The sequence below is a fragment of the Hippichthys cyanospilos genome, chromosome 12 (genome assembly GCF_059441005.1).
Source record: "Hippichthys cyanospilos isolate Australia breed blue-spotted pipefish chromosome 12, RoL_Hcya_1.0, whole genome shotgun sequence".
Classification (NCBI taxonomy): Eukaryota; Metazoa; Chordata; class Actinopteri; order Syngnathiformes; family Syngnathidae; genus Hippichthys; species Hippichthys cyanospilos.
Window position 1 is genome coordinate 6,577,728 of NC_142380.1, and position 24,870 is coordinate 6,602,597.

General features: G+C 39.0%; 1 protein-coding gene across 1 annotated transcript in view; it reads left to right on the forward strand.

Annotated features, from left to right (window-relative positions):
• Window positions 1–24,870, forward strand: part of clstn2a (calsyntenin 2a) — a 103,963-nt gene that overhangs the window by 62,067 nt on the left and 17,026 nt on the right. Inside the window, exons 3-9 of the mRNA XM_088429973.1 lie at window positions 4,482–4,677; window positions 7,233–7,344; window positions 8,420–8,516; window positions 13,078–13,227; window positions 15,769–15,954; window positions 16,430–16,687; window positions 17,962–18,083. Coding sequence (XP_088286099.1) covers window positions 4,482–4,677; window positions 7,233–7,344; window positions 8,420–8,516; window positions 13,078–13,227; window positions 15,769–15,954; window positions 16,430–16,687; window positions 17,962–18,083 — 1,121 coding nt within the window. The remainder of the gene's footprint in view (window positions 1–4,481; window positions 4,678–7,232; window positions 7,345–8,419; window positions 8,517–13,077; window positions 13,228–15,768; window positions 15,955–16,429; window positions 16,688–17,961; window positions 18,084–24,870) is intronic.

Genomic DNA, 24,870 nt, shown 5'->3' on the forward strand with positions numbered 1-24,870 from the left:
CAACCTCATCCGAACCTTGAGACGAAAGAGAAAATCCTCTTTAAGCCCGCGGTCTAATGGCTTAGCAGTAAGCCTTCATTTGTTTTTATTCAGTCTTCCCCAAAAAAGAGAAGGATCCTTGTTTTCTCTATTTGAAAGAAATTAGATATTTAAAAAAAGTTCATTATGTGTGTAGGTGGAAAATTACAATATATTACCGACCAAATTTTAATAGCTAATCGGAGACAGCAATAAACGCTCTAATATCCCAAAAATTAAAAAAAAAATAAAAATGGCTCTTAACAATTTGCACAAACAATTATTCAGGATTACACAGAGCAAATAAATGGCAATTAACCATGTAAGCTTCTTAACAGAGGTAAAATTTCTGTGTTTATTCGGAGATATCCTGACAGTTGGCAGAGATGATTTGCTAGCCTGTCATTAATTCAACAAGAAGATATGAGGCCAGTGTGAGCTCAGTTCAGGGAATGAAGGAATCAAAGCTTAAGACCGTCTGATACTCTGTCTGGAACACACACACACACACACACACACACGCACACGCACACGCACACACACACACTCATAATTTCAAAGCTTTTGATGCATTTGCTTAAAATCAATAGACATGTGCTAAAGTACTATGTAAAGGTCTTACTACACCATTAGTTGCTTTTTTTTTTGGGGGGGGGTATGTCTTTTTTGCTACTTTGTCAGAGCTCAGTTTATGACCAATCATGGATCAGCTTGCAGTGTCACATGGCCACACTACAAAAAGACATTTTACACTTTACACTTTAGTGACCCTGGAGTTCTATTTTTTTTTCAAATTGCTAACTCTTTTAGTGCCAAGCGTTTTGGAAATGAAAACCTCTAGCAGACCAGTATATTTAGCATTTTGACTCATTTTTTATGGACAGAATATTGTTTGCTATGTCCATGTAAGTATGGATGGTATTAAATGAAAGATTGATTTTCATTCCTTACTTTGAATTGCATGTCGGTAATATCTGTGTTACAAGTGCGGAAACACTGCCACCCTATGGTCACAGTTATCACTACAGTTCTCAATTGGCTTATATTTGGTAAGCATTGGTCAAGAGTGTCAGCTACCCTCCATTAAAAATGTATTTGATGAGAATTTTATTTTTGTTATTACTATTTATGGTACTGAAAGAGTTCATCTCTGCGAAGCCATGAAGGTATGTGTGGCCAGTCCAAGCACGGATGACGTTGAAAGCGAGTGAGTTAGCTAGCGTCGACAAAACAAAAAAACAAACACAATGATTTCTAATCATACAATGACTTGTTTGCTGTTGTTTTAATCGTCTCCGACTGCTCGGCCGAGACGCGAGACCGTTATTTCAGCACCCCACGGTCCCAGTCACGGCGACAAAATCACAGTCGTGATTAGAAGTGATACTTCCCATTGTTAAGCACTAAAAGCTGATGAAGGCGGATGTATCCCACAGGCTAGGCGCTAATTGGCAAAGTAGCTTGTCACTCCAAATACAAAGTCGAGGCTTCATTCCTCAGCCAATTTGTTTCAATTATGTTACAAGAGTTCCTGTCCATGGAGGCTATGTCATATTCATTTTCCGCTAATGATCATCCACCCTGCTCTTCTTTCCCTGCCAAAAATATACCACTGCACAAACGACTCGGTTTTGCTTACACACTTGAACAGCGCTATATCATAGCACTTCATTTTTTCCGGTTGATTTGGGAGTGGCCTAGTGATGCACTTTTGACCTCGCCATAAGTCGCTCTGCAAAAGTCGAAAGTTTGAAAACGACTTCAAATTAAATTGGCCGCAAATGCATGCAAAGGTTCAGATAGTCACACTTTTAGCTTGTGGGCGTGGTTTCAGCGGAAATGCTCACAGAGAAAATCGCTTCATTTTTTTCCATTTGGAAGCCTTTTTTGTACACAACACTTCCTATTTTTTAATTTGTCAATTGGATTTGTGCCATCAAAATAGTAAAGCTTTATCCCCATTTAACCACCTTGTTAATAGACGCAATTCGCAATTGTGTCGATAAACACCGGCAGGCACACTATAAGATTAAAATACGCTGAAGGAAAATGAATTAATGTCATTAAAACGGCCATTTAGATTTTAAAGGCAGTTTTATATTATTGTGCAATCTGATGTTGAATTAATTGTCTTAATTGAAGTGTATTTTTAGATATTAACTTTGCCTCCCACTCTCATAAAAATGTAAGGCACTGCATGCACAAATGCAAACTTTATACATAATACTTTATGGCATAAGGTCATTTTATCCTCAATGTCCCATTTTCTGATTGTATTCCGATAAGGAAGAAAGTTATACTTTAAGTTAACATAAATTCAGATAATCTATATATTTTAAGGCTGCATTTAGATTTTTCTCATCTGTTGCTATATTTTCAGTTCAAATCAGTGAAACAGCAAGGCAGCGAAAGGAGAGTAGCGTTCTAGCGAGGGAACACTGCAAATATTTCTTGACAGCTTTACTTTTTTTTTTGTGAGGCCTTGAATTTGACATGATTGTCATTAGGTCGTCTCCTTCCTGGGCGGAGAGGCCAAAGGAGAGCGTTATGATGTTGACTTTAAAAGAGCAGCCTTTACCTTTTCCCGCAGTCGCTCAGAGATTAGACTGGCTTTCATCCAGAAATTTCCACTGAGTGAATTTCAAGTGTTCCCTGAAGCAAGCTAAGTGGCAAGAAATGAAATGTACGCGTGTGTATGCATAAGTACATGTTTGCTGACTCAGTGGGAGGCCAGATGAAATCTTTCGCATTTCCATATACATCCACATTTGCCACTTCTTCGGTCCTCTATATCTCCTCCTCCACATAACTCATTTTCAGCCCACTGTAAAATTGAATCCCGAAATGTTTGCTACAACGGGTAGAGCAGAAAATGGATTTGCATCCATCCACAAAGTGTGACGCGGGACTCACTTTTCTCTGCTAGCCACCAACTTTAGCCTTCCAAAATTGTAAGTGTGTTCATGCGCAGGAGATCACAGTGTGGCTTATCGGCCGTCTTCTTTGGATAAACCTCTGAGGTGGGGGAGGGACAAATGAGGAACAAACATCCTTAAAAAGTGGCCATGAAGATTGCAAATCCTGGGCTCTTGGAACGCTATTTTCTTAACCTCGGGGCTTGTTTTCAAGTCTAATCAAGGTTAAAAGAAATTCAGTGAAGAAATGTACAAACGGCCTTGAAAGGGAGATGAAATGGGAGAAAAGCGCCGCCGGAACTGAAAGGAACGTATACATCTTTTTAAGCCTAAAGCTTTACTTTGACTACCACCTCCAAAAACATTGAGCTTTCACAGTATATCATGACCAACATAAAAATACTATACATTAGAGGGAGAGCCTTAAAGAATATTTAATATTGTTGTTCTCAAAACTGTTCTCAAAACGTATTGATGTAATGACAAACTGAACAGTACATGCAGTTAAATATTGCATGTGTCCTGAATGTGATTCGAATGTCGAATATTCTACTGATACTTAGACATTAAAGCGTTCTTGGGAGGTTAATGTTGAATTTTGACGACACTTTTTAATACAATAATAATAAGCATTTCATTTTTTAATGCTAACACATCATGGGAAATGAAATCGATGGGCTAACGAATAGCATTTTAACAATGGTGCTGTAGCATGCTATTTGAATACATACGGTGCAGCAACACACGGTGACAGAAAATGTCAAAACAGTATTATAGAATGAGTCACGGAGGTTGTGAAACTTTTTTTTTATTTACATGACTGTAGTAGGATTAAATATAGATATATATTTACTTTCAACTCCTCAAAAATGTTTAGTGGCATCAGCCCCGTCCATACATGTATAATTTTTTGGGGTGGGGAACCTACGCCACCTTTATGTACAAAATTGTAAAAATGTGCTAATAGCAAAAGTAACTGTGCTGTATATATTTTTATGAAAATGAAATAGGAATATTTATGATGTCATAATTAAAGTATTATGACTATGACTTTTGAAGACTTTTGCATTGAGGGAGTCCAGGCTAAGCCAATCATCAAAGTAATTGAAAGGCTTGCAAATGTCATAAGTTGGCTTGTAACGCCACCTGGTGGTTTTGGGTTGTCTACACAAAAAACTTGATTCTGCCCTGTTCGTGACATGTTGTTGAATAGGATTAATGCAAAAATCGGGGGAAATGCATGATAAAACATCGGGTTTCCAATGTCCAAAATTGACAATATCTCCAATTTTGAATGGCAGTAAATGAGCCCGACATGGGCTAAATTTGATGAGGTGTGGCATCCAAAGGTCAGGGTCACAATAAGCTCACATTGAACCCCAAATTTCCCAGGTTGCCATAACGAAAATAACCGTCTCAAGTAATTCTCCAAACTTGTCCCCCCCCCTCACCTGAAATGCATCCACGTGGGTTGTAGACCGCTGCTTAATGTATCATAAGAACCATTGCAGATAAAAGCAGCGCTCCATAAATTTCTTCCCTTTTTAGGGGAAATTTGTGCCTTCAAGATTTATGGGCAGGATATTCCCTTCGAGGCTGTGGTGTTGAACGGCACCTCAGGAGAAGGCGAGCTCCGAGCCAGCGGCCCTGTGGACTGCGAGAGCCAGAAGGAATACACATTTATTATCCAAGCCTACGACTGCGGAGCCGGACCCGGCGGGGCCGACTGGAAGAAGTCCCACAAGTGAGTGCAGCAGAGTTACCTTACCTGCCGTCGTTGTACTTTAACATCAAATTGAAAAATCATATTGAATCTTGAAGATTTAAAGGCCTACTTGACAATATAATGGCAGCGACGTACATTTTCAGCGGAGCAATTGGGAGAATGTGAAAATGCTATAATTATCGAGTTGGACGAGTCAGTCGCGTTTGTCTTCTCTGTTTGAAGGCTTTGTGTGTGCCTTTTGTTCTCCTGTCCTCAATTCTTTTTTGCAGCACAATAGAAATGCAATTTTAACAATAGCGACCGACCGACCCGCTATTCAAGTTGTCTCGTTCTGCTAATGGCGCTTAAACTTGAAATGAGTCACGTGGGGAACATCAGAGATCGAATACAAGAAGAAGATGAAAAGAACATCAAATAAAAATAAACTGCATCAAAGCTAGTAAGACGGGGACACAAATGATTCTACATCTACATCTTATACGATCAATTATAGTTGATTAAATTCACAATGACATAGTATGGGACAGGAAAACTCAATTAAGAATTAAAGGAGTCCGTTTCAGATAATGTTTTTAACCCTTGTGCAATATTTTGTCGAATCCTTTGACTTTTACATCAAAGACATTTCACATTAAAGGGAAAGCATTGAAAGAAGACACTAGGGAGCTGAAATTTCACCCGTATGCCACCGTATTCAAAATGGCATGACCACTTAGTTATCACAGGAGTGCACCATCCATTGGCTAAAATACTGCCACAATGATGTGGAAGAAAATGACCCCAAAATAATCAAAATTTTGCACAAGGGTTAAATTAGAAACATTAGCCAAACACTACACAAAATATATTATGAAAATAAATAAAAATACAATGAAAAGTTCTGAAATGTTCTGTTTATTCGCCAATTCAGTGAGCAAACAAACTACTTAATTTCGCTAACATAAACGTACTTTATAGTAGCACCTAGCATTATTTAGCCACTAGCTAGCAGCACCCAGTGTTCCATATAGGCTAGTGTAAACAACTATGCACACCTTGATGTTGACAGCCTGAAAAAGTTTCCATTCCTACTGATCACTTTTTACCTCTCCTATACCATTTGGGTGAGGAGGAGTTTAAAATTAAGTTAAAAAAAAATCAAAAACTTAAAATGTTTATAATGTATAAACATTAAAATCTTGGGACCTAAAATCAGCCAACCTGGGCCCTTAATCTCCAGAGCTGAAAACTGTGGGGAATGTGGGGGTTCCTCGTCAACGCCACGATGACACTTCCTTACATATGTAAATATGGAGCCGTTACCGCGGCGACACGCCCCTTGCGGATCTGTCCTCCTTTTCGTTGAGATCTGTCGCTCCGGACGCGCTGACGACATCTGTTGACAATAGTGCGCTCGTCCTTTGTGACAGACAGTGATAGACATGGCGTCTGGCGTTGACAGCGTCAAATCAAAGCCGCCGCTGCCTCGACACTCATGCACGGCAAGCTGTGAACATTTGGATGCTGCTGAAGGTATGAAGAGGAGACAGAGCGGTGGAGGGAAATTTATGAGCTTGGGGAGCTCTGGGATGAATTTCTCGGGTGGAAGATGAATGGTGCGGCGTGTCTGTGTGTGTATGTGTGTGCCCTCGGTTTTTGCCACATGGAGAGGACCAGTCCTGGGTTTTGCTTCCTTGTCGGGACCACTTGGATTTATGGGGACCTTTTTAGTGGACCCCACAAGTTCAGAGAGCTTTTTGAGGGTCAAAACCTGCTTTTAGAGTACAGATATGAGTCAGTTAGGGTTAGACAATTTGTTGTTGGTTAAGGAGTAGGGAATTGTATTGTGTTCATAGGATGTCCCCACTATGATATGAAATCATTCTGTGTGTGCATCACCCTTGGTTTAGCCATAAGGTGCGAACAAAATCCTGGGTTTCACTGCCTTCGTGGGGACCTCTGGGACTCGTGGGGACCTTCAAGTTCAAATCTTTTTTTTTAAGGTCAAGATTTGCTTTTACAGTATAGGTTTGAATTGAATTTTGGTTGATGTTAGGGTAAGGGTTAGACGATTTGTTTTTAGGGTTAAGGGGCTAGGAAATGTATTATGTCGATACGATGTCCCCACTATGATAGAAAATGTTACGTGTGCGTGTGTGTGTGTCCTTATCACTGCATGACATTCTAAATAGGCCTCATTAAGCTAATGTCATTAATTTGCCAGATGTGCGTCCTCAGACACAAGTTAGTGGGAAGGTCAAGGCAAAAGAAAAACTTGTGTGAATTATTGCTTGCACAAATAGCATCACATGCTAGAAGAGCGCAAAAGAGGCGGGGGCACGTTTCTATTTTTAGAAATGTTTTCTCCAATAAATGACCCCCGTCTTCTTTCGTTTTTTCTAAGATAGACCACGAAAAAGGTTTTAATTAAGTTTGATCATCTCTAATGCATTCCTCTTTTCCCTTTTGCTTCATCCATCTCTTTGCTCGGCGTCTCGACTGCACCTCGGCTCCATCAATCACCTCCAAACGACATGTCGACCCGCGTGTCCCCGTGGCTCCGCCTCTTCTTTCCTTCCCTCGGCTTCTCCTAGGGCCGTGGTTCACATTCAGGTGGATGACGTCAACGAGTTTTGCCCCGTCTTTCGGGAGCCTCTCTACAAGGCTGCCGTAATTGAAGGCAAGATCTATGACAGCATTTTGCAGGTATTTTGCTCTTGCTTCGTATGAGGCCTTTGGCTCTACCTTGTAACACGATGCAATTGTGCTCATAAGTTTTTCAGTGTTTTCTTATGCGCTGAAAGGGACTTTATTTTTCTTTTCAAATGAAGAGCAAATCAATAGTAACAAGAAACAAGTTTTTGCGAAAATGCGTTTGAGTGACTCCTTTGTAAACTTATGAGCACAACAACAGGTCACTGGCTTTAAAACCATTACCAGTTCTTGTAATCAAAACTCATGATGCAAATTGGTTTTAAACCCTAAAAGTCGCATGGTCGTTCCACCATTTACATTGTGGCTGCTATTATTTATTTACTTATTTATACACATTCCCGATTCATCTAAAATACTGAAAATGGCTTCACTTTACATTTTGTGTATACTGTACTATTATTTATTTACATATGTATTTGTTTTATACAAATTACTGATCAAAGTGCTGACACTAGCTTTCTCTTACATTGTGTATGTGCTATCATCAATTTACATATTTGTTTGTTTATGCAAATCAAACTAAAGTGCTGAAAATGGCTTTCATTGTGCTATCATTTATTTGCTTATTTAGTTGTTTATTTATTTCAACAAATGTCTCACCAATCCAAATGGCTGAAAATTCATTTCTATTACATTGTGTGTATGCTATTGCATATTTGCATATTTATTTATTTATATGGATTACATACTGAAAAGTGTAGAGTGCTGAAAATGGCTTTCATTTACATTTTATGTATGCTATCATTTACATATTCGCGTATTTGTGTGTGGATGATTTTAAATTAGGATTTTGGAGTGAATGGGATTCCGAAGAGGATTAATATGTACAATATATGATGGTGACATAAAAAGATGAATATAAAACTTTACATGTTTTACCATACAATCATCATTGTCATATCAACATCTGTATTTGTTCAGTGGTGCACTTTATTGTAAAACCTTTCGCAGAAATATTCACCCATTCATATTTTGTACTTGTGGTGTACAGAACAATTTTTTCAGTCACGGTAGCGTGCCGTCACTGAATGCATATGAAAGTTGAGTGTTTCTTGTGCTGCGGCAGGTGGAAGCTTGGGACCAAGATTGCTCTCCACAGTACAGTCAGATTTGCAATTACGAAATCGTGACGGCGGGAACGCCCTTCGCCATAGACCGCAATGGTGAGTGTCTGCATGTTTCCGCGTTGCAGTTTGCCATTACTGTTAAAAATCATGTTCTTAAAGTTCATAGAATGAAAAATTCCTTGAAGTTACACGGGTGCAGCTAAAGGGTGGCCTGGGGTCAAAAAAAAAAAAAGACATTCACTTCCAGCCCAGTAAAATGGATCTTTGACGTCTATAGCCGTCATTGACAGTGAATGAGTTACATGCTAGTTCGCGAAATGTCAGATTTTGTCATTTACTGCTAATAATGCATTTTTATTATTTGATATATGCCAGTGACAACTACTGACACACAAAATAATGAACACATTCGCTGCCAGCCCAAAAGAATGGATCTTTGACGTCTTTAGCCGTCCTTGGCAGTGAATGAGTTAAAATTTTCTTCCGGGAAATGGCACTCAGGACGTTACTGTAAGTGATGCATTTTTTTAATGTTCGCTACATGCCGGTGGTATGCAGTGATTAGTAGAAAAATTAAAATTGACAGTAAACGCAGTAAAATTGGATCTTTGACGTCTGTAGCCGTCATTGGCAGTGAATGACTTCAATGTTTTTCTGCAAAATGACAGATTTTGTGAGTTTCTTCCTACATGTGATGCATTTTTACTCTTTGATATATGCCGGTGACACATAGTGACAACTACAGTAATTAACACATTCACTGCCAGCCCAGAAAAATGGATCTTTGACGGCAATAACCGTCCCTGGCAGTGAATGAGTTAAAATTCTTCCAGAAAATGCCCCTCGGTCTCTTACTACAAGTGCTACATTTTTATTCTTCGCTATATGCATCTAACAACAAGTCGAATAATTGCCTCATTTACTACCAGCCCAGTAAAAATGGCCATCAATGGCATTAAATGATTCTTGTGTTTTTAATCAGCTTCCCCTTTATTTTACAATTTGATTTTACAACTCCGTCCTTGCTTTTTTAAAGGCACCACACACAATTCTCAATTTGAGTTTTTTGTAATATATTACCACTACTCTGAGTAATTCATGTGGGTTGTAGTGGCAAGAAGTATACAGAAATAAAGTAGAAGCAAGATCTATTAGGCTGGCGTCTGCACGCTTCCTAGTTGGCTGGAGGACAAACTTTTTGGATTGATTTTCTATTGTTTTTTTTTGTTTTGTTTTATTTGGCGCAAGTCTTAACGTTTCAGCTTTGGGCTATTTGCTTGCTCCTCCATGAACGTCCATATCCACACCGCATTGGGCTGAATGAATCCAGCAACTATTCAGCTGGCCGGAGGGCTTCGTATGGATGGGCCATTTATGTGCGTCTCGCCCACTGTTTCGTTGACTGAATCCAAGTGGCAAATCCGACACTCCCAAATGGTTTTGGAGCGCTAGCTTTCGTTAGACAATCAGAACAATTGTCATGGTTCAGCTCGCTGTCGGAGGAAGAGCGTTCATGTAAAGCCCCCGACAACATAACACAAAACCAACTCGCCACATAGACCAATAAACACACCAAATAATACATGCACGTCAATGCAATAGGCTTATTAAAGATTTATTTTGAAATATTTCTTCAGACTGCTGGTTGCTTTCTGATTAACTTGACAGGTCCAAGTCTCCGGTACCTGCTGGCTTGAGGACAAGACGTACGGTGCATTCAAACTCGCACGGAAAATTGCTTCTCAAATTGAGTCAGTTTCACAAAAGTGCACTGCAAAAAAAAAAAAATTATTTAAGGTTTGCCTTTTCCTAGTTAGTTAATTCTGCAAATATGTATGCTTCAGGGTACTGTTGGTCCCTGGGTTTAACCTGCAAAAAAAAAAAAAGCTTCACAAATTAGGTGATTGCTCCTTAAATGAGGTCAATGATTCACAGAACTACTCTGCAAAAAATAAATAGATTTAAGGTTTATAAAAGGTTTAAAAAATAAATAGATTCAAGGTTTATTTTTTGCCCCCGTTATTTAATCCTGCATAGATGTAAACTACATATAATACTGCATATATGTAAACTACAGGCTGCTGTTGGTTCCTGGCATTTACCTGCAAAATATACTCCACAAAATAAAAAAAATGATCCTCAAATCAAGTAAATGATTCACAGAACTGCACTGCAAAAATCATTTAAGGTTTGCCTTTTCCTAATTAGTTAATTCTGCAAAAATGTATGCTTCAGGGTACTGTTGGTCCCTGGGATTAACCTGCAAAAAAAATGCTCCACAAATTAGGTGATTGCTCCTTAAATGAGGTCAATGATTCACAGAACTACTCTGCAAAAATAAACAGATTTAAAGTTTGCCTTTGACCCAGTTAATTAATCCTGTATATATGTAAACTACAGCCTGCTGTTGGTACCTGGGATTAACCTGCGAAAAATGCTCCATAAAATTAAAAAAAATGCTCCTCTAATCAAGTCAATGATTCACAAAACTGCACTGCAAAAAAAATAAATAGTTAAGGCTTGTCTTGCCCCCATTGGTCAATGCTTTATCTAAAGCTTCATGACATAAATAATTATATTATTAATAAGGAAGAGGTGCAAATTATTGCAGTCCAAAATTCAAGAATTGACAAGACTGAAACGAAAAGCTCACACTTTTCCCTTGCTGCAATGTCAAGCTCGTCAGGAATCATGAAATACAGAAATCACATAATTCCTAACACTAGTTTGCTCTCTCAAGTCTCTACAGATATGATCTATAATTTACTGAACAGTGAATAGGGGCTCCTCTGATGTTGAATTTGTTCCCCAGTCATCTGTGTTATTTACATACATTCAATGACATCACTATTAAAAAACACACTTCCGATTAAGTGGAAAAATCTGGCTTAATTTTTGCTAAGCAGGGTGCTTGCAATCTGCCAGATTGAACTATTAAAGTAATTTAGTTACTTTTTCAAGCAAGTATTTGGTGAAATTACTTTTTGAAGGTAACTCTAGCAACAGTAGTGAGCAAACGGGGAGAACCTCGCTGTCAGCTGTTCGAGTTTACTGAACAGACGGCAGGTTAAAAAGGAAAAAAATGAAGCGGCGCCTTTTGTTGATAGCGTGATGTGAAATGAGCTGCCAATCAGCGCGGGAGTTCAGATGTTAATGCCAGCATTGCTCTGAAGTCAAGTGGAGCTTTAGACTGACATCTGCTCAACACACACATTAAAAAATATGTGCTTCTGGCTATTGAAAAATGATGGAGTCAAGTGGGGCATTTGTTAAACAGTGCAACAGTGTTGAAATGGAGCGGCTGGAGATTGCTTTATTTCTTTCAAGGAAACATGTTTTTTCATAAACAAATCTCAGATGTGTTCATGAAAGTTGTTTTTTTTGACATTCTCGGGTTAAAATACAACAAGGTCGAAGAACATAGAAAATCTACGGGTCCGTTCGTCTCGTGCCAATGCAGAGTACGGCTTTGGTTACCGTGGCGACTGGGCGCAGTCAGGCCGAGCGTGCGTGTAGCTAATTTCACCGGCGCTCACGTCGCAACAGTCGGGGGCAGCGCTCAACGACACGTTTCCATAAATAGCCAGAAAAAAAAGAAAGCTTAAATTGATCGTTCAATTTTCTACTTGATGGGTGGGCCGTCTTCAGAGACCCAACCGAGTGTTTACAAGTCATTAAAAAGTAATTTTTATATATATATATATATATATATATATATATATATATATATATATATATATGTTCACTGAAATAACCAATTAATTAAAGGCAGAAGAAGATGCTATGCGAGTATTAATTTTGGTGTAATGTTGCTGTACGCAGACAATTTTTTAAAAAAAAAATCTCCTTATACCACCTGTGTAAATATCTGATTCGAATACCTGAGGTTTTTAAAGGGATAGTGTGAAAGATTTAGGCCGTTTTTCATTACGGACAGCAGGGGGTGCTACAGGTGCTGCATTTACCATTGTCCATAGCTGTAACAAGCATGGCCGCCTCTGGAGAAGTGCCACACCCAAGTAATATCATTTCATGATTACTAGACCTGTGAGTATTTTTTCAAACATCTTCTTTTAATGTCTTTAACAACATTTCATTTGCAAGTTTTTAAAATTTAAAATCATTTAATTTATTCCTTTTTAATGAAAATCTCACACACTGTCCCTTTAAAGTCCGTTACAGCTGATCCGTGACCAAAATTGTATTTTTTTTTTCCCCTCAACTTTTACTGTTGCGGCTTATATGACAGTGCAGTTTATAGTCTGAAAAATACGGTTCACACCAAAATAAGGAGAAGTGAGTGTATCTAATCTAAATTCAAACTGTAAAATTCTAATTCAAACTCTGTTTTGTCACAGGCCACCTTGGAGTAGTTACTTGGTTATTTTAAAATGCAAATTGATGGATGACTAGTTTTGAAATGAGAAGTCAAGCAAAATACTTCTTGCGATAAGAATTTCAGTAACAAAAAAAACTTTTGCATTATCTTCATAGACGGTATTTTAAGAAATCTAAAATTCAGTTACAGATTTTAGCAACAATCAAGCAATTCGACATGCTTGATTTTTCTTTGATTTGTCTCGGCAGATCTGACCCCTGCGCCTCCAGTTTGACCCCAACGGTCTAATAATTTTCCCTGTGTTTGGGTGCCCTTTAGGTAACATGAGAAACACGGAGAGACTGAGCTACGACAAACAGCAGAGCTACAAGATTCTGGTGACGGCCTATGACTGTGGGCAGAAGAGGGCAAAGGAGGACGTGGCTGTGCATATTGACGTCAAGCCTGTCTGCAAAGCTGGATGGCAAGGTCGCAAATCGCAAATAGCCTGGCTTACTTCATTGTCTCAATACCATCTTATTCACGTTTTTTTTTTTAAACACAAATCCATATTAGGGTTCTCTCCCCAGGCCATATGTTATTTTTACGCGCTATGACACAATTTAAATTGTTCTGAGCATTATAAAACTGTCTTTCTTCAGTCGGATAAGGCCTCAAGTAGTCATGTGACATTCTCGGATGAAGTCTTATGCGAACTGGTCGTCAAGTTTTTGTAAGGAGCTCTTTATCGCACAGCTAATTTCTGCAAAGCGTGTCGTCTTAGAAAATGAATAGCATACAGTTTTAAGTGGGGTTTCTAGCTCTGGAGCATGCAAAAAAAAAAAAAAAATCACACAGGGACCAAGTTGAGACCTGCCGAAGATGCTGTGTAGACGTGAGCGGCCACAGACTAGATTTGATAGATGTGGTAGTTTTTGTCAAAACATTTCACATGTATACTCGCCAATCTGTGTAATACGAAATTAATCCACTCCAGAGTTGGCAGAATTGTCGAATGGCGTGCAATAGAAACGTATGGTAATTAGCTAACGCGTGCAAAACCACAGGTAAAACGGATTCAAAATTGTATATACATATTAAATATTACTAACAAAACAGTATTGTAAGTACTCTTTGTATATAGGCCTAATATACATGTATATAATTAAAGAACATCATAAAACGGATCTGGCCCGTTGATGCTTCCATTCTTATGCTTCAGTACAGAAGGAACTGATCAGCTGTGAAGGTAAATGGATGTAAATTCATTTCTACATATTTAGTTTCTTATTTATGGCTCAAAAGACTTTAGGAAGACCATAACCACAGTTATTTTGATTTGTTTTTTTTCACTTTCCTGAAAAATCAAAAATCACTTGTATCTTGAAATCTAAATTCTATAATTTACTGATTTTTTTTTTTTGGAAGGGGGCTATTTAGAACCTTGCCATTTTTCCGTGCAGAGTTGAAGGCTGCGTTTTTCCAGCACATCCTTTTTTCTCGAGGGAATTCAGTTTCATTTCGGAAAAGAATGTCTCTGATGGAAATCAAACCCTGAGCGGAAAAAAAAATAGAGAGAAATATCGAATCTCTGGAGAGCAAGTTGACTGGGAGTGTTTCCTTGAAGGTGGGAGCTTGGTAGTGGAGCCAGACTCTCCCCTGCTGCCTCAACCTGTCAGTGCTGACAGCATCTCACAAGAGGAAGCAAGGAGCGGATCAAGAAAGACGACTCAAGGGAGGAAAGTCAGAAAAAAGTTGAAATGGGAGCCGCTGCCTCTTCCTGCCGTCTTAAAACATATGCCAATTTTTCAAGCGTACTTACCGGAAAGGTCATCTTTTGGACGTAGGACATTAGCCTTGTGGTTTGTATATTTGCTCATGTGTGAATGCTCCCTGACAGCAAGGAGAAAAGAAATTCCCCAAATATTCTTGTCTTGCGGTTTCGCGCAACACCGCTCGGAAAGAAAATCTCGAAGCTTGAACGCAACTAAGTGAATATAACATTCCAAACGAACTATCCTTGTATGTTTATGTCTATACACCAACTAAGGACTAATTGCCCAAATTTTATGTGGAAACATGTCAGGACCACGACAACATCATTTCCCTTAAAGTTGACCCCAATAAGAAAGAAATGCCATAAACAGGCGTCAAGCAATGAATTTATAAACCACCAATGGTGGAGAAAAACAGGAAAAAACATAACAATATTCAGATATATTTTATTCTGTGTGTAAACAACAAAAGACTGCGTCACATAAAGTAGTTGTGAAACTCATCTTGATTTGTGTTTGCATGATTGCATTATACTGCCCTCGGGTGGCCAATGTGTGCACACTGGGATAGCAATAGGCTAATTATTGTTTTGGTTGTTTATCGCAATGATATTTGGTATTTTGATTATTAGCAGCGGACACTTTTAAAGATCGGGTTGCTGATGATAAATCTATTTAAAACTGTTAACTTCAGGGAAATATTTGTCAAAAAATTTCCATCAATGTTAGAAGAGATTTTGTTGAGTCTGGGGACACTTCACTTTTTGAAATGATCCATTTTAGAAAATTTATTTCGCTGTGGAAAATTAGAATGTGCTATTTTTTTCATTTTTAATTTGGATATTTTGTTAGAATTTGGTAGTAAACATGAATGTATTTTTTTAAGAAAATAGAGAACATATATGTTTTTAAAAAATATATACTTTTGTTTTGATTTCAATAAACTTGAGAGCTGGATTTTTTTTTTTTTAACCTTTTAAATATCAACTCCAATTATCAGCCTCCTTGACCCCTTAAATCAGAATTGTATTTGCCATAAGTGCAATATTATAGCGTGTTATTTCTCTTATTTCAAAGCGTGAACGAAAAGATGATTTATGTGTTTTGAGTCCTGAGCATAAATAAGGAATTAAACTCATATCTCAAGGCACCGTTGTAAATTTGTATCTAAAAACATAAAACTCAATGGCAGATTACTTTTAATTGAAGATTTTTTTTTTTCTATCACTAGTAATAATGGATGTGATCCTTTCAGGCTGGAGCAAGCGCGTGGACTATGAACCGGGCACGGGCAGCAAGCCCCTGTTTCCAAAGTTGCACTTGGAAACGTGCGGCGAGCCCCTGTCGGGAATCAAGGTGACATTGGAACTGCAGACCAGTCACATCGGCAAGGGCTGCGACCGGGAAACCTACTCGGAAAAGTCCCTGCAAAAACTCTGCGGTGAGTGAAAAACATCAGAGTGGCTCCAAAAAATAAATTAGGTCAGAGCAGAAGCAACTATTGGAATAATAGAATAAAAGCGAGAGGGATGGATTTGAAGGATCTCGCTGGTGTTTAGCAGCAGCGCCTTGTTATGATGAGAGACAATGACATTTTAATTAAACATAAGAAATTGCATTTGATGACTGGCCCCATTTTATTCGAAAAATTTGCAGTGTGCCTATTGTGGAGACTGCTTAGAATTCCATTTCATATTTTTAATAAAGTCTCTTGAGCCATTCCAAAGTGTGACATGTTCATGATTGCATTCCATATATATATATATATATATATATATATATATATATGTATATATATATATATATGTATATATATATATATATATATATATATATGTGTGTGTATGTACTGTATATATATATATATATATATATATATATATATATGTGTGTATGTATATTTCGCCCGTCTCCAGGCGCGGCATCGGGCAGTACGGATCTTCTGCCGTCCCCGAGCCCGTCCGCCAACTGGACAGCGTCTCTGCTGAGCGACAGCGGGCGTGACAGCGACCTCATCTACAAATTTGACGGACGGCAGGCGGCAAACGTTCCCGATCGAGTGGTTCCCCAAAACCTGACGGATCAGTTCACCATTGCCACCTGGATGAAACACGGCCCCAGTTTGGGACTCAGGGCCGAGAAGGAGACTTTACTCTGCAACTCGGACAAAACCGGTAAGGACATAAACGCATCTTTGCTTACGAATCATTTCACCAACAACGTGAAAAACACCGAAAATCTTATTGATTCTGACGTGTTTATGAAATATTAGTTTTCTTATTGGGAATCGAAACGTCTCGTTGACTGAAGCAGCACCCCTGTGGTTACCGCACCCTCTTCGTGACATCATTCTAAAGTCGGCCGCCATGACGACACAACAACAAAAAAAGCTACCGTTGTAGCGATCTGTAATCCGAGTCAGGTGAAGAAGTCAAAAGCAGGTGTGGACACTCCTCATGGGAAACCAGTGTTCATAACATTTCCACCCCAGAGTGAAAAATTTACTAAAAACTTTGATTGTCCAGCCATGTGGTTCTAAACACACGTTTTCGCCGCTTGAAAATTTCTATGGTAAAAGTTCATAACAAATACTTGTCTGGTAATGACAGGGGCGTAGCTATAATTTTTTTCAGTGGAGTCTCCATGGTACCTCTATAATAAATAATGCATTTATGTAACCATTTGAATAATCAATTGATAGCTAGAAATTGTGGTAGTGCAATTATGTATGCAAGTAAAAATAGCATAAAAATGACCTCATTTTTTTCCCCAAAAATGACAATGGGTGGGTGGCCGCTTTCTGGCCACCTTGTTGCTCCGCCCCTGGCTGCACATTATTTAAAGATCATTCTGCGACAATGTCAGCATCACTTGTGCATACTGCATGCCTAATGTATTTTCCGCTACACAAAATGGACTTGATGATTGAATTTAGAATAACGTTGGACACAGCATATATGTAATCTCATTTTATCCCGGACGTTGATTGTGTTGCGCGAGGGCAAAGGACACACATATAAGATTTCCCAACTCAATGTTCTATTGCAAACCAATTCCGGATGGATGGCAGGGAACAGATATCACCTCAATGATTTGAATGCTGTCACTGTGGATTTAATGTCAGTCCATAGAACGACATTGAATCAGGTGACCCAAGTGGAAATGAGATAGCTTTATGTATATACGCCACGTTGGACACAATTGTTGAATGTGCGACCCTTTCTACGATTCATTTCATTTCTCCAATATATAGCTCTATTTATATTTGGCCAGCATATATTAAAGTCGGAAATGACTTGTGATTTTCTAACATTGAATGGGAAGTTTGCAAAAAGCCTTCATTTCACACAGCCGGAAATATCTAATGGGACGCAATGAGGAATAAAAAGAAGTCATATGTTGGTTCCTCCATGTGTAACCGCAATTTTTTTTTTTGTCTGCTTTGCAGAAATGAATCGCCACCATTATTCTCTGTACATTCACAACTGCAGGCTGGTCTTTCTGCTTCGAAGAGATTTCAGCCAGCTCGATACTTTCAGACCTGCTGAATTCCACTGGAAGCTGGAGCAGGTAGTGTGTGTGTGTGGGGGAGTGCGCGTGTGTGTAGGTGTGCATGTGTGTGTATACTTGTGTCTGTTGTTTTTCCCGCAAGATGGAGACCAAATCATAACCCAAATCTTTGTGAGGACCTCTTGAAGCTTTGGAACCATTTTGGAGGACCCCACAAGTTCAGACCTTTTTTTTTTGGTGTGTCAGGACTTGCTTTTAGATTGTAGGTTTGAATTGGATTTTGGTTGAGGTTGGGGTAAGGCTTGGGGTTAGGCAATGTTGCCAATGGTTAGGGAACGGGAAGTGTAATATAACAATGAAATGTCCCCACTATGGTAGAACAACCTTCCTGCGTGTGTGTGTAAGAGAAATAGAGGATAGTTTGAGGGTGATTTTTCGCAGCAAGCGAGAAGCTATCTATTTTTTGGTGCGGTTAAGAGACCGCAGGCCCTCACCTGCCCGCATTTCTTCACACTTGCCTCTGCTCATTGAAGGAGTGGAGAGGGGAGAAAACAGCGCTACTTTGTTCGCTAAGTCCCTAGCGTAGCCGAATTGAAAACACTCTTTAGTCACGGAAAATAACTTTGCCAGCAGCGCTTCATGCATTTCGACTTATTTTTCGGTTATAGGTATGGACTTGGGATGTTTTCTCATTTGTGTTTTTTGATGTTACGTTTTTCCTTTCAATGTAAAATGAAATAAAAAAACAACATCCCTCTTCCTGAACCAGAGGCCGAGCTTACTTATGACTTATGAGTGACCTGAGCCACGAAAATATGTGATATGAGAGCTAGATTAAGCATGAAGCATTAAGCGCTGTGTTTAACCCTTGTGCAGTATTTTTGTTGCTGCTTTGCATTTATGTGGTAAGCTGAACTTGGGCTGCTTCTGTGCTAGTAAAATCTACAAAGAATGCACATCACACCTTGATCAGAGGTGCCATCAAGACGTTTTATAAAGTCACATATGCTCCTCCATTTTCAAGTCTTCCTTTTGCCCTCCCATTCGCAACAAGAGCCTATCAGCTTCTGCCAAACATAAAAACAACCAATGCTAACACATTGCAAAAAGTTCATGTTAGTATCGATGTTGCCGTGTTATAACTTGAAGCAATGGATATTTGAACCCAAACATTAGTAACACATGTACATATGAGTATAACACTACTCACATATAATAATACTCATGAGTGTATAATATATTGTTCATCTTTTGTGAAAACGACTATTATTACTGCAGCGTGCCGAATCACGTAGTTGTCAAACTTTTTCTTTGTATTGTACTTCTGGATTATTTTTATTTATTGATTTTATTTTCATGTTCTCCATAGCAAAGTTTGAAATCCCTCTCCGCCGAAACCAGGAAGTGGTTTGCAAACATCATAACGGACAAACTCACTCAAAAAACAGTGGGCCATTGTTTCATTTTTTTTTTCTCTCTCTCTTCTGAATTTGTTGAATCATCTTGAAACATAGCCGGCGCTCTCCGGGATAACAAATGATACAGCTCCGTTGTGTTGTCATCCTCCGCCAGCCAGAAATTACTGCAATATGGCACTTCATTTTCTATTTTTCCCTTTCAAGGTCTTGACTCTATCAAAAGTGATTCCAGTCTATTTCTGTGCTGTTTGTCACCCTGCCCCGCTCACATCCGCACACTCCCTCCCAAGGCGTCTTTCACCATCGCTGAACTGAAAAGTAAATTTAGTTTGTTGCAGTCTTTTAATGAAAGTCAACATATTGTCTCTTCACAGTTTGTTTAGACTCCGTCATCTCGTCTCCTCTCATCTGCCGTGTTAGATTTCGTCACCTGCACTCTTTCATCTTTATTTACCTGACACCCCCCCACACACACACACACGCACACACAAACACAAGATACTAAAAGACAAAAGTCATGCAGCGGTTATTTTAGTCTTGAATATCCTCACATTTCTGCTCCTGGAAAACATAGTGTAATGTAAAAATTCTATAAAAAAATAATTTCAAAATAGCAGATGCTGAAGAAGTGCCAGGCTCAGTCCACCGACTTTAAAATCCCAGTAAAGTACAAATAAAATTGTCTAGTAAATTAGACGCGCTACTGAGATGAGTGTGAAGAAGCCTGCCAATTTTGAATACAAAATTGCCAAGTACGGTATGTAAAATGAGGCTTTAAAATGATAAAATATCAAACCTTTTCACAGGCTTCAGATGGTGTTGGTGTGTCCGCTCAAACGGGCGCAAAACATCTACAGTGTTCCCACGTTTATTGCGGGGGTTACCTTGGCAAAAATACCCACACAATTACCTCATTCACTGCCAGGCCAATTAAAAAAGGATCTTTGACGTCTATAGCCGTTATTGGCAGGGAAAGGGTTAAATACCTAAAGTAGTTGATTACATTAGTACTGAACTCATTCAATCCCAATGATATACTTTGACGTTTTTCAAGTCCGGACATTCAAACCCAGGTACTTATTTATTTTTTCAAATTTATTTTTAGGTTTTTGGCTAAAGGAGCATCTAAAACAGCTAATACTAAAGTAATTCAATAATCAATTACTTTAAGTAATTACTAACGTCACTAAAGTTTCTTTATTCATTGAGTACCAGCCCTTGGTTGTATTTTAAACAGCCTAATATGGCCAGGCAAAAAAAAAGGGGACCCACAGGAGTGCACGCATCACAAAGCGGGCTTTGGCGCCAGCAAGATGTGTGAAAGAAAATATTTGAGGAGGACACGGCATCTGCGTTGGCAGACGCTGAGAACATGAACTGGCTGGCCAATGAGGACTCTCGCCCGACTTCTTATTGTCTAGCCGGGCTGCAAACCAACGAGTGAAGCGCTGCTTTTGGAACCTGAGCTAACATCATCCAAAAATCATGTGCACCCTCAAGCAACGGGGGAAAGGTCAAAGAAAACGCAACCCAAATTCTTGAAGAATACAATCAAATCGCTTCAAACCACAGAATAAGAGTCAGTCTCATGTGGAAAACAGCTTTTTGTCCGCTTTTAGTATTTTATAAGTATTCATACACAAATATCTGGCATCAGCGTCTAAAAACTAAAACGGTGACATGATTTCAGTCACATCTGATCACAGAATAGAATAGAATACTTTCTGTCATTGTGCAAGATTTATACAACAAAATTGAAAAAAGGAAATTACATGCGCAAAATAGAATAGGCATGACCATAAATATCAGTTATAATTCACGACATTAGCACACACTGGATTTCATTGTATTTGATTATTAAACTAACCTTATTTTGTATAGACCAGTGGTACTTGTATACAGTTGCAGTAAATGTTTACGATACAGAAAGGTCAAAATTTCAAATAATCAGCAAATATTGGTTGATTATTTGTGGCCAAAATCAGCCAATTTAATCGACCGACTGATGAATCTGTCAGGCCCTACCTATGATTATTATGTGTCGACATGTGCTGCGCCACCGTGTGACTCGTGCGGGCACATAAAATACTAAGAATAATACGTGTGTTTCAGATTTCCCACATTGTGAGTGGTCAGTTAAATGCGCTCGAAGCAATTATTTTTCCTTTGTCTTGCGACGCAGCACATTTAATCATAAATACCCAAAATTGCACAGAATACTTGTTTCACCAAGTTTATTCTTGTGTCTATATGGCAAAAGTATAATTAATAAAGAAGTCAAACGGAATACTTTTCCGCGTTCTCTAAACGATTCATACAGCTTTACACCTTGCCACCGTTAATTGGATCAGCGGGAGACATCATAACCTTTACACCATCCTCTCCGTTTTGTGTGACTCGGACGTTGTTTCAGCCTGCTTGCTTCTTTTTTTTGAAAATAATGCCGTAACAACCTCAGCTAACATGAAATACTATTAGCTGCAACAGGCGCTGGCTGCCAACAACCAAATGACTTCCGCTCTCTAGCTCATCCTCTTACGGAAATTATTGTGGGTAAGAATAAAGATGATATAAAAATGCACATATGTTTGTGAAAACTCTGCTTATTTGGCTGAAAGAGCCGTCTTCCTCGAGTGATAGCAAAAAAAAAAATTGAAGTTACGATTGAAGTTAGCGATTTGACAAAAGATGAAATTTTGTGGGTATTTTCTCCATACATAAACAAATAAATGAACTGTGCTCTTGAGCCGGTGTTGTTTTGGTACCCCTAAAAATCCCCATTGAGTGGAACGAAGCCATGTGTGTTACACCGACAAGGTCAATGGGATTTGTGTGCAATGTTGGCGTGGCAAAAGAGAGGACGAGGAGGAGGGGGAGGTGAACGCCGCATGTCAGGAAGGACACTTGGATGGCTTCCGCTGCAACTCCATTTAGCTCCATTGATTTTTCAATTGTCACCCTAGAGAGAGGCAGAGAGCCATGAAAGAAAGTTGGCAGTGAGCGGGAAAGAGCTCTCCATTTGCCAAATGGATCGAACACGCGGAAGGAATGCGGCTTCTGATGGAAACCTGCACACAACACGCTAGTTGGTCCTTATTGAATACGCGTTGGCAGTGGAGAACTAAGTCAGACACTTGGACAAATACAAATTGAGATTGGATCTATAGTCCTGTTAGCCTGACAGAAAGAGTATACAAAAGAAGATATTTTTTAAGATTATTTTTTCTTTTCAGTATGACTTTATAAAAGTTTGCGAAACTTGTGTGTCTGACAAGGAGCATTTGAAAATGGCCAAAAAATGGAAAATACGCCACTGTAGCCAAGAAACATGGGAGCTAAAATTTATATGAGCACATACTTCCAGTTTGCGGTTACAAAATGCTCATTTATGATCATGTGGTGGATTCATATACGCAAAATAAAAATATTAATATCATTCCTTGACAGCTGATCAAGCAAAGTTACCAATTAGTGTCTGTCACATACAATTGAAGTTTTTGTCTATTGAAATAACCATATTAACTTGTCCAATGAAACTTTATTTACTCTAACGCGATTTTGACTTTGGGTGACCAGAAAGTCAAAATTTTTAGTCTTCTGTCCCAAGTCCCATTGATTTGTTCTGATTTTATGTAGAACGCATCTCGAAGTACCGTGTTTTTGTTTTTTAGTTTTTTTTTAATCATTCCAGCAAACCAATTGTTTGGGGCTTGATCATTTATACGATAAACTAATCAAAAACAGTTTACTTTCACGTTTACATCATACTGGAACTAGAACTTTTTCTTTCAACAAATCATGGGAAATGAAGTCAGACTTTTGCAAGGTCCCAAGCTTTTGTTTGACAAAATAAAATGCTCGCATTCAACCATCGTTAGCTATGTGTAGAAACAAAAAAAACAAGTAACGTAATGTAGTTGACTGGAGATGCGTTCAATGACCACTCACACAGTAGTACATCTCAAACGTCTATAGCTAAACATTTATACTGGCACAACACTGGGACCAAACAAAAAAAAAAAAATTGGATTATAGTGACTGCATTGACTAGTTTAGTACTGTTGAATTCACATGCAAGATAGCATGTAGCATTAGCTAAGGTAATAACAAAAAACCCCATCACTAGAGTGACTCACGATTAATTTTGTTACGAACCATTCCTGATGAGAATTGACTGCATATTTCATTTTTGGCAAACTTGTCACATCCTGTTTTTTTTTTTCTTTTTGGAAATCTCATCACACTATCTTAAAGCTAACATAACGTGAAGCAATAGATGAGCTAAGCTAAATTAGCATGGATGTTTCGATCATTATCAGACCATCCCAAAGCGGTGTGAATGATGAACAGTGATACGACGGGGGAACGCCTTCTTTACGGGCTGAGATTTTGCTCAAGCTGAGAGAACGGAGCATTCATTTACGCTGGCAGCTGTTTGGAAGCACAATTAGCGCTGCGTAACGCCGTGGCGGGTTGTACTCCGCAGATAAGTGGTCCAATTTCACTGCCAGCAAAGCGCTTGCCGAGCATCATTCATCACAAAGCTATATGTCGGAGTTCAATTACCGCCAATGAGTAGCGGAAGCGGTGGCGAAAGCGTCCCCAACTTATCCGCGTCATCTACCTGCATGCAAAGCGCTTGTTGTGCCGTGCATGGCGCTGATTAGAAGCAACCCCTTGTTTGCAAGCAGATGGGCTGGATCGTTTCGGTCTCGACTATTGAATGCGCAAGTGCTCATTACTTAGTCCCATCTCTCCCTTCACAACTGCAAAGATTCAAAGTTAACCCTTGTGTAGTATTTTGACCATTTTTGGGTTATTTTCTTCCACATTATCCCCGCAGTATTTTAGCCAAGGGATGCCACGCTCCTGGTAGTGTGAAGTAGTCGTGCGATGTTGACATGTTGGGTGAAATTTCAGCTCCCCACTGTCTTTCCTTTTGATGTGAAATGCCTTTGATGTAAAAGTCAAAAGATTGGACAAAATACCACACGAGGATTAGTGGGATATTGTCCAAAAAGTAAACACACTAAGCACATGTAACCAAAAGCAAACTAGCTATACATTTTTTTTCTAAGATAATAAGTGTTGTTTCTACACACATGTCTGTTTTAAAGTGGCTAACTAAGGGCACTGTCCTTCACTCAGGAGACCTTTGAGTCCACATGCTGTCTGTTTTCTTAGTCCCACATAAGCTTTCAGTGAGCTTGGTTAAACATCAACGGCTTATGCCTCCCTCTTCCGTGTCTTGTACTCTAAGCAAAAAAAAGAGAGATGGCAAATCAATTCAAACTTGCAGTAGATTGCTGTTATATGGCCACATTAATGCAAGGACACACGCAGAATGAAGTCAGAATAATTTCACTGTGCCAAATGTATCAGCTCCTCGTGAAGATGTCTGGGCATATAACAAGATCAACAATGTCTTT